The 17759-nt window shown below is 45.4% G+C and overlaps 1 protein-coding gene across 16 annotated transcripts in view; it reads right to left on the bottom strand.

Annotated features, from left to right (window-relative positions):
- The window catches only part of LOC117752532 (SRC kinase signaling inhibitor 1-like), a 69387-nt gene that overhangs the window by 16216 nt on the left and 35412 nt on the right, over positions 1–17759 (bottom strand). For 11 of the 16 annotated variants that reach the window (XM_034569911.1, XM_034569918.1, XM_034569915.1 and 8 more), the window contains 4 exons: positions 12447–12473; positions 2865–3066; positions 2231–2360; positions 1342–1513 (listed from right to left, as the gene is read on the bottom strand). In XM_034569911.1, coding sequence (XP_034425802.1) covers positions 1342–1513; positions 2231–2360; positions 2865–3066; positions 12447–12473 — 531 coding nt within the window. Of the gene's footprint in view, positions 1–1341; positions 1514–2230; positions 2361–2864; positions 3067–12446; positions 12474–12790; positions 12933–13891; positions 14677–16734; positions 17168–17759 lie in introns of those variants that run through there. The other 5 variants (XM_034569914.1, XM_034569926.1, XM_034569925.1 and 2 more) reach the window with 4 other exon arrangements.

The raw sequence follows: 17759 nt of genomic DNA on the forward strand, positions 1-17759 counted from the left end.
ACGAGGCAGCGAGCGTCAGTAACCGTCAGGATGAGGCCTCGTTCCTCCAGGATACAGGAAGAGGATGAGAGGCTCATCAACAGACACAGAGAGACGAGATGTTCCAGGGACCAGGAGAACGACAGGAGACACGAGAGAGACGAGGAGGAACCGCTGAGACGAAACCATTAGTTGATTAATCGATTAACAGAGGAATAATCATCAGCTATTAAGATTATCGAGACTTTAATCATGCTCCCCCTGGTGGATAAACTCTGTATAAGTTCTGTTATGCTCAGCGCTAGTTTCGTATATCCAGAAATGGACGTAGCCTTCAGTCTGTACGTTTATTTCGTCTGGATTTATCTTCTTAAAGATCACGATACGGACGAAACAGATGAAACTAAGCAGTACCACTGGAAGTCATGGGGGGGCAGTGTAGGATTCGTCCCAGGGCGGCTTTCACAGCTGGTCGTTCTCCCGCCAATCAATCTCATCCTCAAGCGGGTCCTGTCCGTCGGTCAGAGGCCTGGACCGACCTCCGTCCCCCTGGTCAAGTCTTCATGGTTCTGATCAGTTGGGTTTGAATCAGTTATTTGATGATATATAAAAACAGGCTGAGACGTCCTGATTGACAGCTGAGACCGACTCCTGATTGGTCGAGCACATGCGTCAGCGGACCCCCCCCCCTCCACGATCACTACTGCACACAATCGTTACTTTATATGGCGTGCACGTTGACGAGGGCGAGTTCCATCTCCAGGTTAAAAGCAGTAAATACAACGTTAACGGTCCGTTTCACGACACTTCTCCTGCAACAGTCCATCAACGAGCCCGTCCTCAGACTAACAGGCCGCACGGTCATCACCTCAGGACACGGTCTGTTGTTCCACTCAGTCAGCGGCCGAGTCACACGACTCCCTCCCTGACAGCGAATGGACACGTAGAGAAATAACGTGCTCGTAAACACAGAAATCATATCAGTGTCACGTGGGGGGGGGGGGGGGGGGGGGGGGGGGGCAGGGGGACAGGGACACTATAAATAACACAAGTGTTGTTTTCGGAGGATGATTTTTCGGTTGGCTGATATCTGCCGCTGCCACAGAGACGAGTGTTTGTGCCTCTCACTAATCGGTGAGTCACACACGGTGAATTAGTGATGAGGGAGAAGGTGAGTGTGACTCAGGCACGACCCCGTCCTGGCATCAGTTCACATTTTGGCAGCGAGATAATTACAAACCCGAAAGATGAAAAGTTCAGGGTCTCACTCAATCTCTCCCGTGATTGGACGTGCACAGAAACACACACACACACAGACACACACAGACACACACAGACACACACACAGACACACACACGTACCCGCAGGTCTCCGTTGGCCAGGTGGGGGCTGTGGTGTCCGGGGTAGGTGCCGTACACCGGCTCTTTGCAGTAGATCTTGATGACGCAGCGGTCCTGGACGTCCCGCGGGTCCTCCAGCTCGTAGAAGATGTTCCGGGTCTCATCCTTGATCAGCAGCGCCGTGCTCGGGGACCTGGACGCCAACGGTCATCGAAAAAAAACAAAAAAGCAGAAGAGATGAACTGATAGATAGTCCGTGCTGTGACGGCTTCAGCAGCTGTTACCTGCTAATGAGCAGTGAAGTACGATCATTTACAGACCGGGAGGAGAACTGGAAAATCTTTAGCGGGCGAGAGGAGGGAATCAAACCGACGCAGCGTGATATCGAACTCATAAGAAACATAATATTCAGAGCGAGCGGAGTTTAGAAGGAACTGGACGAGTGTCTGAGCTGCTTCAGAGCAGATTTTTACAGATAATCGATAATTAATACGTTGATGAAAATACACAGAGATGTTTTTTAGCTGCATTAGTGGAGGATGGGATTTTGTTTCATGTAAACACAAAATCCTACATCGGGCCTGGAGTTGAAAAGAAATCGTTAAGAGTGATTTTTGTTTTCACTTATGATCTGAGATGTTCACTGTTTGTGTGTCGTGATCAGAAGTTAAAGGAAAAAGTTGAACACTTTAATTAACCAGACAAGATCTGTGGTTTTATGGATTTGTATCCGTTGCTTCTATTCCTTCCTGTTTTTCCTCATTTCTCTGTTTATATTTATTACTGTTATCTCCATGTCTGCGGCTGAAAAGCTGTTTGTCATTTACACGTCTCACTTTACGATCGATTGATAAAACTAAATGAAGCGTGTCACCAAACAGATCAATAACGTGAGAGAGATGTCTGATACCTGAGCATGGCCATGGTGAGCCTCTGGGGGAACATGTGCACGATGAGCGCCCTCAGAGTCTCCAGGCTCGTCAGCTCGTGGGTCAGATGGACTCTGCGCGTCTCCTCCCCAAGCTGGAGGAACAAGATCCCTGCATTTATGGATGAGGAGGAGCAATGAGGGAGATCAACCATGGTGGACGGGTGAAGAGGAGGAGGAGGAGGAGGAGGAGGGCGATGAAGTTTGAAAGGAGGAGGACACATTTTTCACCTCAACAGTAGATTTTTGCGTCTGATGAGTGTAGAAGCAACGAAACACAGATTTTATATTAAAAAACACACAAACAAGCACGTCCTGCCTCCAGGTGTTAACATCAGTCCTGAGGTCCGACCACAGTTCAGGGTTCGACCGTTCACACCTGACATTAAAGCTCCTGTCATCAGACACTTCCTGCTTCCACACATGAACTACAGACATTTTCCTCAGGGGCTGTGAGTGACAACACAAACATCAGAGTCTGTTGCTCTGGATATTTTCTGGAAACTTTTCCTCCACGAAGAAGAAGAATGATAATAACTTGGATTCATACGACGGCTTTAAAAGGCGCCTTCATAGAGGAAGGTAAACATATAAAACAAACGGAGGAGGTTCTGACCTGGGGCCCGCAGCTTGGCCTGGCTGGACGAGCGAGCCAGCGGGAGGCTCTGACGGAGCCGGTTCATGCGGTTGAAGCCGATGGGGACGTCGGGCTCCGACATGGTTTCCAGATGCTCAGCTGAGGCGAAGGACACCCTGTTGGCCTGGTCAGCGAGCGCCGGCTGAGTCGGGCTGAGGCGCGTCACACGAGGCGTTCGAGTCTGCGAGACACGAGACGAGACGTTTAGAGAAGGAGGGAGAGGGTAACTGATGCTCGGATGTATATTTCTGCTGTGAACACGGGAATCAATGAGTGGAAATGTAGAGCAAACAAAAGACAAAAGGCGTAAAAAGGGAGAAAATCCATGAAAAGAAAGGAAAGGGAGAGAAGAGGGAAGCGTTTAGCTCGGAGGCACGTAAACAGTTTACCTCAGACAAAGCAGCTTCTTTCTCTCTGCTCTACCAACAGAGCCTCAACAAAAGGAAGCTGTATCCTGGAGATAAAATTAGAGCAGCGCAGCCGGCAGGTTAAACACACCGACTCCGAACGGCCTCCACAGCAAAACACACAGAATCTACAAGAACAAAGCTTCAATTAAAACTTCACAACACGAGAGTAGAGAGTGTGTTTTTCATTCTCACTTTCCTCAGAGCGTCCTTTGCTGCAGCCTCACTGTGAAGGTGTGTGGTCGCACGTCTGGTGTGTTCTGACGATTAGAAGATTAAAGTTGAATCTATGATTATGTCTGTGTCTCTCCAACGTTATTAAAGTCGGTTAAGAGTTGAAAATCCTCTCGTGTGCACCAGACAGTGTTTCAGAGACTAAACACCAGCTCTACAGTTAAACTGGTATTCAAACCCACGTCACCGACATCTGAGATTTCTTCCACAAGAACATAGAGAGTGATTTTCTCAGCATCTCTCAACACGACTGTGTTCATTTAAATAAACGTTTCTCTGAGCTGAACGCAGCTTCGTTAGGATCCCGTCTACTGAAGAGGAGTTTAAGGTGTTTCAGGAGGTTCAGTGTTTTCTACCACCGACTGTTTTTAAAACGTTTACATTCACAAACAAACTATGTGACTCACTACAGGAAAGAAAAACTGAAAAACATCATCGGTGTCCTTTAAAAACCTCAGACATCTGCAGCGGTTACTGTAAAGTTACTGAGTGAAATGTTCCTGAGGTCAAATAAATCTCTGTTTCTCTCTGCAGCTCCCAGGAAGTGCACAGACCCCGAGCCGACGACGGCGAGCAACGTGAGGCCCACGACCATGAAGCTCAACTCGATTACAGCAGCGTTATTTCCCCTGTACCATCTGAACCACCGGGGAGCTCGAATAGTGACGGAGCCTCGTTACAGCGCGATGAGGAGCGTCTGCAGCAGGTTGACTGTTAATGAATCTTCACTGACGGACATTTTCCAGCCCAAAGACGACGGTAATGAGCTCCCACTGCGCCGCGGGACGCCTCATGCATCCAGCGGCTCGGAGGCCTCTGCAACAGGCTGAGAGAGAGAGGGAGCGAGCAGGCGTGACGCTCGGACATGCATGTGTGCACAAACATGTAGGGGGACACCGACATGTCAGACGACAGACGGTAACATTCACTACACACACACAACTGTGTTTTTAGATCCTTTAAAATGCATCGAACACATGCGGCCACATGCGGCTCTGACAGATTAGAGCGCGCGCGCCCGTCAGCCAGACGCCGTGCACGTTCTTCCTTCAACCGCACGAGCACCAGGCTGCTGAGGAGAAAACACTGAAGCACCAGGGATTCGTAAAGTTTGTGTTTAGTGAACTGTGAAGAGAAATGAAGAAGAGGAGCAGACAGAGGTTAGACGAAGAGAAAAGAGTGTCAGAACTTTTATGATCTGGAAAATGAAGAAAGAGGAAACAAACTCAAACATGGATGAAGAAGGTTTTCCTTTAAATTGCTTTTTCTGAAATTGTTTTTCTTAAATAATGTAATTTGCTGCAAAAACATAAAACCTGACGAAGCTTTACAAATCCCTTTTAAAACGTTTCCCAGTGACTTCAGCCGCAGCAGGAAACACTCGATAAGAATCTGCACATCCACTGAGTGAATTCAGAAATTTCACGCTGCAAAGAGACTTTAAATTAAATCGTCTCGAGTCGTCCACAGGTTTTGACAATGTCACGTTAAAGATGAGATTCCAAACAGCAGCGTTGAAGTCGTGATACGTTCTCAGATAAGCGACGCTCACACAACGGGTCCTCTCAGGATAAAAGTCTGAATCATTCGTCCTGTTCGGAAAAACAGATGAAAAGGAATCAAACTCTAAATAATCTGTAAATCCTGAAGGAAAATATAAACTGAGCGACACGTCAGAGGAGGATTAACTGAGAGTTAAGACCGTCTGCAGTTCATCAGACTCCATCACAGATGAGATGACACTTTTATTAAACAGAGTGAAAATCCACTTTTAAAGCTCGTCCTTCATCTGATGCAGACGACAGGACGTTCCTGGTCCAACCTGTGTCCTCGTTTTCTAAAGTAAAGTCGTCCTCTGCTCTCACAGCGAATCACAGAGAAGAAACAAATCAATGAAACATGAATCCAGATCTTCTCCGATTAGAATCAATCAACACATGATGTATTTTCATCTCAGCGTTTTGGTCTTTAAGGGAAAAACACCAAAGATTTGTTTCCGTCAGAATAGAAGTGAAAAGAGGATCTGAAGAAAACGATCTCAGTTTCCAGATAAAATACAAACACAACAAAAATATAATAACTTCTATTCGTAGAAAACTAAAAATCAACTAATATTCTCATTTGGAGGAAAAACTGAAGCTTTAACCAATATTTTTTTTACAGAAACCCTTGAAAACAGTTTCCTCTTGATATGGTTCTTAAACTCAGATGAACAACATGTAAAACGCTGTGAAGCAGCTGATATGAAGGCGTGTGAGTCTGAAGCAGCAGCGTTTCCCTGCAGAGCCTCTCGTCTGTGTCACACTCTCCTCGTCTCGAGGGTGTTTCCTGCAGCCGGGTTCAGCGGTTCAGTCACAGCAGATAATGGACGACACAGAGGTTCCTCCAGTTCAAGCAGCCGCTGCAGAATCTGCATTAAACATCAGACTCCTTTCAAATCTGGAAGCTCCGAGTAAACACGTCAGGAAAAATGTCTATTTTTATTTTCCTGCAGCAGAGACGCCGTGAAATTCATGAGGAGGGAACAGTCATGTAGGATTTACATAAAAATACTACATCACGTGATTCTTCTACGTCCTGAAATTGATGTTGAATAAAAGCTGCTATTATTATTATTATCATTATTATTATTATTCATTCTACAGCAGAATACAAAGCTGCTCAGTTAGATTTCCGACCACAGAGAACACAACCTGCTCCAGTCGTTTTTAAAACCAGAGATATTTTCATGATTCCTTCACGATATCGGCTTCATCATTGTTCCAGATGTGTCGTACAGATCCTGACATCTGCACAGTTTCATGACTGAGTGGAAGCTGCTGGAGCGGAGCTGCTGAGTCTGAGACGAGGAGCGGATATAAGATCAATTACAGGGAAATTAATTGTGTTCTTAGTTCATTAATTAAAAAAAACAATTTCAGGGTACTTAGTTCGTTTAACTGCCTCAGTTCAACATTTATTAGCGGAGTGCAAACACAATAAATGGTTTATAATGTGGTTAGAGGAGGATTTACAGTGTTTCACGTCTTCTTCAAACAGCTGATGTCTATTGATGAATTATGATCCAATAAGAGTCAAATCGATCTGAAAGCACCGGATGCTTTGGGGTGTGGTTGAATATCTCATAGTAACTTCCACATGTTGTCACTTTCCTCTAGTTCTACTACTTCAAACTTTTCTAAACATTAAGTTTAAATAAGGAAGAAAAGGACAATGTTTGATCCGGAGCCTGAACAACAGGAAGTTCAGCCTCTGTCACTGGAACACGAGGTTTTAAACCAGACGCTGAACACAGGCTGAGACCAGAAGGGTCAAACTACATGAACAATTCAAACTGAGCCAATCAGAGGAGAGAAGAAGATTCTTCTGGACAGATTCTATATATTTACATGAAATCAAATTAAACTACAACGTCACCAACAGACCCAACAGGTTCCTTATGAATCAACAGGTTCCTTCTGAATCCACAAAGATGTCTGCACCAACAGACACACACTCACAAACATCCGTCCCCTGAACATCTGATTCTTTCATGAATTATTCTCTAAGATTCCTGCAGTTCTGTCCAAAATCACATCCTGTCCCCGGACTCAGCGGAAATCTGTCCGGTAGTTTTTACATGATCCTGCTAAATATCAGAAAAACTGAATTAAACGTCAGTTGACTCTCACCTCGACGTGCAGCAGCTTCTCTAACAGCAAGAAAAGATCTTCATCATTTACTCTTCAGCTCCTCGTGTTCACACTGAGACACAAGAGTTTTAAATGTGTGAATTACTATACAACACACACACACACACACACAGACACACACACACACACCTCGTGTTAACCCTGTGAACCAGACTCACCGAACGTTACGACTCCAACTTTCACACAGTGACTGTTTCTCAGACACACACATTTCCCACCAGCTCATTCACAGGGTCTTGATTGACGCAGCAGCTGTGCACAGCTGTACCGTGCGCACACACACACACACACACGCACACACACACACACACACACACACACTCTCATGTCACAGGCATTATCGCTGCATTCCTTCCATCTGAACCCTGACAGATTGTGTTTATAAAATCCTGTGTCACAGTTACAGAGCAGTGATGAAGCTCCCGTCTTCCCAGCCTGGGGGGGCGGAGGTAAAGCTGGCGGGGGGGAACACACGACACGTCACTTGATTGAGCCGCAGTCTTGTTCCATTTCCCACAGAGCGGCTCCACAGGAGCAGCTGGGGGTTAATTGCCTTGCTCAAGGGCACTGGTTTTTAAGTGAGCGGCGGGAGCCTCCCGTTCGCCTCCCTGCCCAGATATTCCCCCGCTGCCTGGCTGAGTCCGGGCCGGAGTATTTAGACCCACCGGGTGCAGTGATTGGAGTCTGACTTTGACCTTGACGTCCGACCTCCTGCTTTTTACTGCATTTAGAAAATAAACCATAAAGTCTGCGGAGCGGCGGAGACGAGTCTGCAGAGTAAACACAGCATTAAATCCAGTTCTGTTTCTGTATCACCTCAGAGCCGCAGCCCACGGAAAGATAATCGTCCCTCACATAAAACCCAGTTCCCTTATTGCTTCGCAGTAAAGTTGGGCCTGATGAACGTGCAGCCTGCGGAGCAAACATCGGCGTCTTGACAGATGGCGGTGGAGTGTCAGTAAGTGATTCTGGCCACGTGCCTCAGCACAGTGCGGGTCGGGTGTGAGGACACGGACACTGCAGCACTCGGCCTCCTAAGCCTTTTAACGGTGGAAAACACTCCGGCTTTTCTCCGAGTCAGACGGGGGAATATCGACTTTCCGCCGAGCATCATATCAACAGCCGAACAGCATGAGGACAACAAAAGCAGCTGCCTGAATGGGTCAGCGCTGAGCCTGCTCACCGGGACCAATATGGCGGGGGAAGTCTGGGGATGCCTCTGAACAGAAACTGGCCCGGTCACGTTGTCGATACGAGACACGTGAGGAGCAGGCGAGCGACTCACGAGCTCCCTGAAGTCACAGAAATCCTTTTAAATACATTTAAAGAATAAGTTCCTCTGGGTGTTTGCAGACCGGCCTGTAAAATATCTGTTGGAGCTTTTACAAAAACCAGCATGTGCTGCAAACACGATCCAAAAGAAGCAGAGACTCACCATCCATTATTTTACTTCTTCTGCATAAATGTCGACACTAAAAATAATGATCTGCCGGTGACGCACAAGGACGTTGCCTTCACTGTAAGCCACTTAATTAGGTTTTATGATTTTCACGCAGTAACAGCAGCTGGAAGCTTTTCATTGTTTCTGTCCGTCAAAGAATCCAAAAAAAGACCAAAACCAGGTCGTCTGCTTTTCACATCAGTTCAACCTCAAACCCGTCGGTTCCTACTTTAACTTCACAGATAATTAAAAAGATAACGTGGCTCCACGATCACTGCTGCACAGACTCTGTCAGGCCGGTTGTTGAAATGAAAATAATAATAATCTTCAGTTGTACCTTAGCGTCATCAGGTGTTTCAGCCTTTTAGTCGCAATAACGTTAAAAGCTGAACCTGAGGCTCAAGGTAAATCTGGCTACTGGTTTGTGTGGCAGTGCTAAACCATTATGGCCCCAATAGTTCTTTAATTTCTCTATGTGCACTAAATGTCACTGCCATGCAAATAAAGGCATTTTTCTATTCGTCCAGAAACATTTGTGTGGTAATCACTTTATCTTAATTATCAATAACATCTCCACCCTTGTCCAGGCTCCTGTGTACAGTGGTTAACTATATGACTATGTATGATACCGGTTATTAAACAGAAGCACAGTCTCAGGATGGAGGGATGCATTTATACTTCCTGTCCTCTGTCACCATGGTAACTTGAACAAGCAGCAGAAAAACCCCACAAACCACAGGCTCCGTTCTAATTCCCCTCAGAAGGAAGATGGCTGCTGAACAACTGGGATCTTGTTGAGCTCCAGCGTTCCCTCTCCCCCCGCCCGAGCCCACAGCGTGGTACATTCCACTGAATTCAAACACCGAGGCGACGGGAGGAGACAATGGGCTGTGATTACTTCGGCCGCTCGGCACAGAAAGACGAGCGGCTCAGGGGAGGAAAAGTGGAGCAGTGATATTTGTATAAGTGAAGCTGGATGAGGAGCAGACGAATGTGCAGCTCTCAGCTCAGTGTGTGTCTGACAGAGGCAGCAGCACGTGTGTGTGTAATATACATACATGCATATTTACAGTATGTATGTTTACGTGCACGGAGGTGTGTGTGTGTGTGTGTGTGTGTGTGTGTGTGTGTGTGTGTGTGTGTGCTTGCAGCCATCAGGACATATTTCTTTCCCTATCTGAGATGTGTTTCTTTGCAGTGGGTTTATCATCCATGCCTGTGTTTGCATTTACTGAGCTGACAAACCAATGAAACATCAAAGTGGAACCAGTGGCGGGGGGGCGGAGGGGGGGTGCGACTATTAAACGCACACACCCCCCTCACAGACACGAGCACTGCTGCAGGCGTTTCTATTGCATCAGAAGAAGAAGAAGAAGAGGTGAGACTCCCCGAGACGAAGAGGGAGCGATTAACCAATCCTGTACGAGCTGCAGGCCGCCAACAAACAGAAGAGGATTGGAAGAAGAAGAAAGAGGAAAGAGCTGAGCAGACGAGGAGCGAGTGAGAAGCAGCTGCCACAGCACATGACGTCTGAAAGGAGACAGCAGAGGGAATAACGTCGAATAAAAGAGGCTGTTTTTTAAATCCAGATTCTGATTATAGAAAAAATACCAATAATTATGAAATCAGACCTAATCTACATTGTCTTGAGTCGGTTTTAAATCTGGACAATAAGAAAAACTGTGAATATTGGTCCTTTAAAATCGTACAACCTGTTTAATCCTGAAGCTGCAGCTTCTCCATTGTTCCATTTCAGAGCAGCTGAAATTCGCTGCGTCAGCAAACAGAGACGTTCTCAATCTCTCAGTAATTCTATGGTTAAGATGCCGGGAGCTGCAGTAAGTGCTGAGGTCAGCACATCCACCACAACCTGCCACCGGCTGCGTCCACTGAGGGTCAGAGGCTGTGTTCAGGTCGGAGCTCATGGTGCATCAGAGCTTTTCACTGGGGAAACACTCACATGTGGACTTTAGGTTGAAATCACATGTTTATAATTCATTATCCTGGGATGTTAGAAGATCTCAAATCATTTTGGTTTTGTTCTTCCAGGATATGAAAGCTCCTCCTCCTCCTCCTCCTCCTCCTCCTCAGCACGATGAAGGTAAACCAGGTTCGTGGTTACACGGCAGCGTCTCTCCACAAACGCCCAAATTAATCTGAATAATCCTCAGAACCTGCCGTCAGCCGTTTCTGCTGGGACCGTTTCCTCTGTCCCACAAAAGCTCAAAATCTCAAAATAATCTGCGAATATTAATCCAAATCTTTCTGCAACTCATGACCCTTTAAACATAATCACACGGAGTCAGATGCTCATTATTCTTGAACCGCACAGAACAACAACGGCAACACAAACAGGTTCCTCCCAGTAATTGCTGGGATTACAGTTCTGCTTCCAATAAACCACAGTGCAGCTTCTTCCCCTGATTGACTGAGCCTGTTTGTTTTGCTGAGTTTAATTAGTTCACACTTTAATTTAAATTACATTGTTCTCACATGAAGGAGGAAACACTCGGAGCTGGAGCTCACGCTGCTCTCGCTCTCTCTGCATCACTCCTTCACATTATCTATGTTCTTTTTCTTATCTTTATTCCAGAACATTGTCTTTCAGTTGAAGAGCAGGAGTTATTGATTTTGATGATTTCGCCCTCAAACAGCTCCCTCTCAGATTTGCTCTGCTTGTGCTCAAACTGTGAGCTTGCACTCAGATATTTTTGTTGCTCGGACAGATTCAACTCTTCTCCTCGTGCTAACTGCTTCAGTGCACGTGTGAAAAAACGTTTGCGCTCAAATTTCTCCGTTGCACAAAGAAGAGCTGAAGCTGGAGGGCAGGAAATCTGAGTGCGTGCAAAGTTCGAGCACAAGCAGAGCAAATCTAAGCAGAAGCAGCAGGTATTTAAGTGTGAGCGCATGGTTTTAGAGTGAGAGCTTTAGAAAATCTGAACCTGAAATCAATGTCCTGTGCAGTAAAGAGAACATGTGAACATAAGTATATATGTCTAGATATAGTTTAATATATATTATGGTCCATGCATGAAGGACAATTCACCTGCAGTAACGGTGCATATTGATCCAATGTTTATTATTGAATAGTTTAGTTCTAAAACCATCTGCTGCAGCCGGCGTGTTTGAGGAAGTTATGTTTTCATCTGCATTTGTTATTTATCAGGATTTCCACAAAAACTACTAAACAGATTTCCACAGAACTCGGTGGGAGGATGTGGATCAGAGAAGAAGTCATTCACTTTTGGTCTGGAGCCGAATCGGCAGGATTTTCTTTCACTTCTTTGAAAAAGTGGCGTTTTTGGACGTTTATTTTCTCAATGATGAAACAAACATATTTGGAGGACTGAGATCTATGAGTGTGAGGAAATTGGTAGATTTATATTTGTTTTAATAAGGGGACAGAGGTATGAGCTCTAATATAATAATGCTGCAAAATAACAATGCAGATGAAAACATAACCTTCTTTGGCAGAGGGAATAAATATATAACGAGAACCTATAATGATCAGAGAACAACATAGAAGAAGGAAACGTGAATAAAGACCCGATTCAAGCATCATTTATGAGACTCGTGTTTCTCGAGCCTCCAACTATCAACCAAGTCTCCGTTTCTCACCAGGAATCATGATGCGAGCAAAAAGAAAAGCACAAGCGAGAGTTTGAACACAAACGGCAACATGTGACCAACACGAGATGTGACGGCGAAGAGGCGAGCGAAACATGCAACAGAGACAAATCCACACGGAGGATTTAGGCTGAAACACAAACACAATATCGACACTGACCTTGAAGCTCCAGTAGTTTGGCTGTTGCTGGAGGGGGGGGACAAGGGAGAGGGATAGAAAAGGGACGGGGGAGGATAAAAGAGAGAGGTGGGGGGGGTCGAGTGTGAGACAGTTTCTCATGTGTTCAACTGCACAACACAAGGTTACAAAAAAATCAAGCAAAAGAATGAGAAACCAGAACCAGTGAGAGGAACGAGGTTTAACGCCACATTATTTTTATGTAAATGCCCCAAAAAACATTTCTTCAAAACCACAAAAGCGATAAACAGCCTTTTGTGTTTGTGAGTCGCGCCTGGTGAGAAAATGACGAGTTAATTATTGTGATGATAGCCAGATTAACTCACGATGTCCTTCACTGCCGTCATAATTGGACTTTAATTGCTGGTAATTGCCTCTCAGTAATTAATCAAATGTTTACAGGGACTTCACGCACACTAATGATCCCGACCCAGCTCCTCGACTCAGCCCCACGCCGCTCCTCCTGAGACGCAGCGTTCTGGCGTGGACCCAGAGCGGAATTAAAGCGACGCCGCGACACTGGATTAACGCTCACTTCCTCTGACAGGACGGAAACTTTCAGGTCAACACGCGTCGGATTCTTTAAGATCAGCAGCAGGACGAACGCTCGTCAAGGAAAAGTCCGATAATCAATACGTTCTTCAGCTGGTGTGCACTTTGTGATTTTTGTATATAATGATTATATATGATGTTTATGTATTTTTATTTATATTTAACATGTTTTATTTAAGTTGATTTAACACAAAGTTACTGAAGTTGTCTTGTTCCTTATTAGTAAAACAGCCTCGTGCCACCAGTGAAGTTTCACTTTAGATCCACATCTGTTCAGACTCATGCTACATGTAGTTAAGACTTTGAAGGTATTTATTTTTAAAGATATTAAGTGTATTTTATAGGGGTGTGCATCTCTCCCTTATAAGATGATACGTATCTAAGTAGATGGACTACGATTCAGGGACGATTTATAACAGAACGATTTGATTCTTTTATAGACATTCATTTTCTATTATGAATTACACGTCCTTTAACATATTGACTGAAGCTTTAACAACTCTGCACCAGTAACTATTACTGCCGGTCCAATAAGATCAATACATTCTGATGTTATAGGCTTGTCTCATAAAGACTTCCCTCCCATCATCCCTCCATCCATCATCCATCCCTCCATCCATCCACTTGTGTATTTCCAGCAGCCTCAGCACCATCTTCCAGCTCCTCCTCAGGGACACGGAGACGTTCCCAGGCCTGATGAGATTCATAATATCTGTTCTAAACGAGAGCAGCTCCTGAACAGACGCCTCGACCCCATCGACTGTCTCCATATCCACACAACACACAGCCTCCTCAGAGTGGATATCACAGCTCCTCACCTCCTCTCTGAGGTTGACCCCAGACAACACTCTGCAGTGGAGACTCATTTCACTCACTTGTAACCGGATCCTAATTCTCTGGAACGTAGATCGATGAGTAAACCTTTGCTTTCCAGCTCGGCTCCGTCTCAACGGCAGCTGTCAACGCTCCGTCTGACCCTCGCTCACCTCGAGATGCTGATGGACGACGGGGATCTGAACACATTCGTGTGTAGAGACGTTGTTGTCAAGTGTTTCTCTGCAGGTGAATCAAGTGTGTTGCTGCTCCACAGTAAATAAGATCTGACCGAACCGCGGAGGTCGTCTCAGATGAAGCATCGACCTCATCACAGCGAACTCACATCAGACGAGGAAAGGTTCAAAAAGCTAATTATGAAATACTTAATGAATTTATTAATGGGATTTAGAAAACGTGAAGAAATGATTCCCTGATGTTTCAAGGTTTCTGAGGTGTTCAGCGATTTAAATTCAAGACCTGTTAAAACCTCGTTAATAGCAGAGTGCAGCTCAATAGTTTTTTCATGGTCACACCGGTCGTACGAGAGCAGGAAGAAAAGAACACAAAGAGGCCACAAGGGACTCGAACCGACGATAAAACAACTCAAATCAGCCACAAATACACAAAGGGACAGTAAATGACTGGAGACACAAAACAACAGAAAAGACTCAAATCGACCACAAAAAACCCACAATGACCATGAAGAGACACAGAATGAAACCACAGGACTGCACAGAGATGTACAACGACAACAAAATGACCACAAAGAGATTCTGCAAGATCAGATCGACACAAACCAACAATCAATAACTCACAACGAGGACTGAAAACACAAAAAGCAACAAAAAAAGACTCAACACGACCACAAAAAAACTCACAATGACCATGAAGAGACACAGAATGAAACCATATAACCAGCAGGAGGTTTGTTGTCTTATTTCAGAGGAGATTTGAGCCTCTGACCTCCAACACACATCAAGTTCTGATGGCATCGCCGACAAATCACCGGCCGACACACGTCCACCAACATCTGAACTCACAAAGACTCAACAGCCAATGAAGAGATGCAAGAAATCAAGTTCTACTTTTGTTAAAAGAACTCAATTCAATCAGGTTTGAGGCTTTTCCAGAGCTGCAGATACTCGGATGTTTTCAGATGAGTAAACGGAGAAAGAGTTAAAGTTACTACTTTAGGTGAAGAAGAGAAATATCAGAGAAGTGACGACAGATTCCTTCTGACTCGTCTCACTCACAGAGAAGAATTCAACTTTGACTCTTTCTGTGGAAAATGTCAAATCCTGCTTCCAATGGTTTATCATGTAAAATTCAAAGTGTTGAAATAATAAACACTAATATACGATAAAACGAGGAGGAACCGACAATAAATATTCACACAACTTGTGACTAAGACTTCAACTTCCAGAGTTTGGGGCAACACCAGAGAACTCAGTTTGTTAAATGAATGTCAGGTTATGTCGGAGGTGAAGTGAGGAAACGGGACAGAACACACACAGACACACACTCTGCAGGCCGGTGGGATTCTGTGACCCAGATTCCAGAGCTCAACGTGGCGTCAAGTGTTCGAGTCCAGTGACCAACACAGCACGAGGACACCCGACGTGACGCCGCTCGGCCTCATCTCCATCTGCACCACAACCAAACAAGGAGGCTTCTGCTTTCACTGTTAATCAAACATGAACTGATTCTGCATCAAATCTTTATGTCTTAGATGTGACGACTGTTTTATCACTCGAACATCACATGAGTCCAGAACTCAGTGTGTTCATGTTCCTCTGGTCTGACTCCATTTAAAACATCCTCACACAAACTAACTTCAACTAATCTACAGACAACATCATTTAAACAATATTCATGAATTATAGTGAGATGAAAATAATAAAGTACAAATCATTCTTCATCATTATCACCAAAGAACAAAAATGCTCAACTTTACTTTAAAAATAAACTTTAACTTGTACTTGTTTCCATTTTCCTTGCAATCATCTGTGTCTTACTTCAGGGCCTGAATCCTTCCTGTCTAAATAAAAAACAGAATAACTCGTCTGTCAACGGGAGAGATTCTGACGAGTCCGTGGCTCGTCAGAATATCCATAACATTTTTACCATCCTCAGCACATCACCTGTCTGTGTCGGCCGAGAGCAGCTGAGAATAAACTCCCTGCACCTTTAGATCTGTTTAATTTAGCGGTTAATGACGAGTTAAATGATTTGATCTGAACGTCCCTACTTCCTCTTTGAACTGTGGCCCGACACCGTCTCATTTGTGCCGTCACAGCTTCATAATGATCCTGGTGCATCGATGGAAAATATCCAATAAGTTTTTACCATCCTCGGCAGGCGGACCACAGCTGAACCACCTCATGAACATGAGAACACACTGTGGAAACTTCCTCTTTGAACCGTGGCCCGACACCGTCTCATTTGTGCCGGACTCACCGTCACTGCACCAGTGAAAGGTGCCTACACTTTGATGGAACATTAAAATATCCATAAAGTTTTTACCATTCTCTGCGATGACACGGATGAGAATATACGGAGTCATGAACATACTATTTGCTTTTTTCTTGAAAAAGAAGAATCAGGTGCTCACGATCCCGAGGCTGTGAACCTCTACGACCTCCCCCCCCCCCCCCCCTGACTTCACGATGTGACTCTGAGGCTCTTCCACTCGGTGGCTTGACGACAACCCGACGCCTGTGAGAAACGTGTTCACGTCATCGGGCTCCTCTCAGAATCACTGTGACAGAAACAAACAGCTGATAACTATGAAAGTAAATATCCCACTGGGTCTTAATCCCTCGTACGTGGATCTTCATGTTCACGCTGCGCGATCACCTGCTCCCACAGTTTGCACTTTAAATAGGAAATGACTATAAATTACCGCCAAGTCACTCCACAGATAATTTAATGCACCGACAAGCGTTTTGGAAGATTAAACCCGTCTCTTCGAACACAAACAGGCCCCGATGCACCGTGACTCAGTGATTACCGTCCAGAATATTTCTCTATCACTTGAGCTGAAATCCCAGAACGCACATACGCACCGAGACAGAGCGGAGAGAGACGAGGAAGACGAGGAAGACGAGGGGAGGAAGACGAGGAAGACGAGGGAGGAAGACGAGGGAGGAAGAGCGGGAAGAAGAAAAAGAGAGAGGGACGAGCAGAGAGACACGCAAACCTGACCTGCATGCCAAGTAGCCATCTTTGTGCACACCCTCTGTTTTCACCTCCACCACACACACACACACACACACACACACACACACACACACACACACACACACACGGTCCGCTTTGCATCCAAACACACACATCAGCACATGTGCATTCATTCACTCTCTCTCACACACACACACACACACACACACACACACACACACACACACACACACACACACACACACACACACACACACACACACACACACACACACACACACACACACACACACACACACAGATTACGTCTGTAGTCACATTGCTTTAAAGTATGTGTGCACACACACACAGACCAACACACATACGTCACTGCGGCAGCACAGACACACCTGGCCGACACCTGCCTGCTCTGAAACCAATGGACCCTCCCCAAAACACACACACACACACACACACACTTCTACATACGATTAGATGATGCACGCATGCACATGCACACACACACACACACACACACACACACACAGACACACACACACACACACACACACACACACTCTTCTACATACGATTAGATGATGCACGAACGCACACACACACACACACATTAGAGAAGGATGAGTGGGTGAGTTGTGTCTTCGTCAGGTTTAACCATCTTTACGTCATCTGTACGACACAAACCCCCCCCCCCCCAACACACACACACACTTCTACATACATTAAGATGACGTGCACACACACACACAC

This window comes from Hippoglossus hippoglossus, chromosome 19 (assembly GCF_009819705.1).
Source record: "Hippoglossus hippoglossus isolate fHipHip1 chromosome 19, fHipHip1.pri, whole genome shotgun sequence".
Lineage (NCBI taxonomy): Eukaryota > Metazoa > Chordata > Actinopteri > Pleuronectiformes > Pleuronectidae > Hippoglossus > Hippoglossus hippoglossus.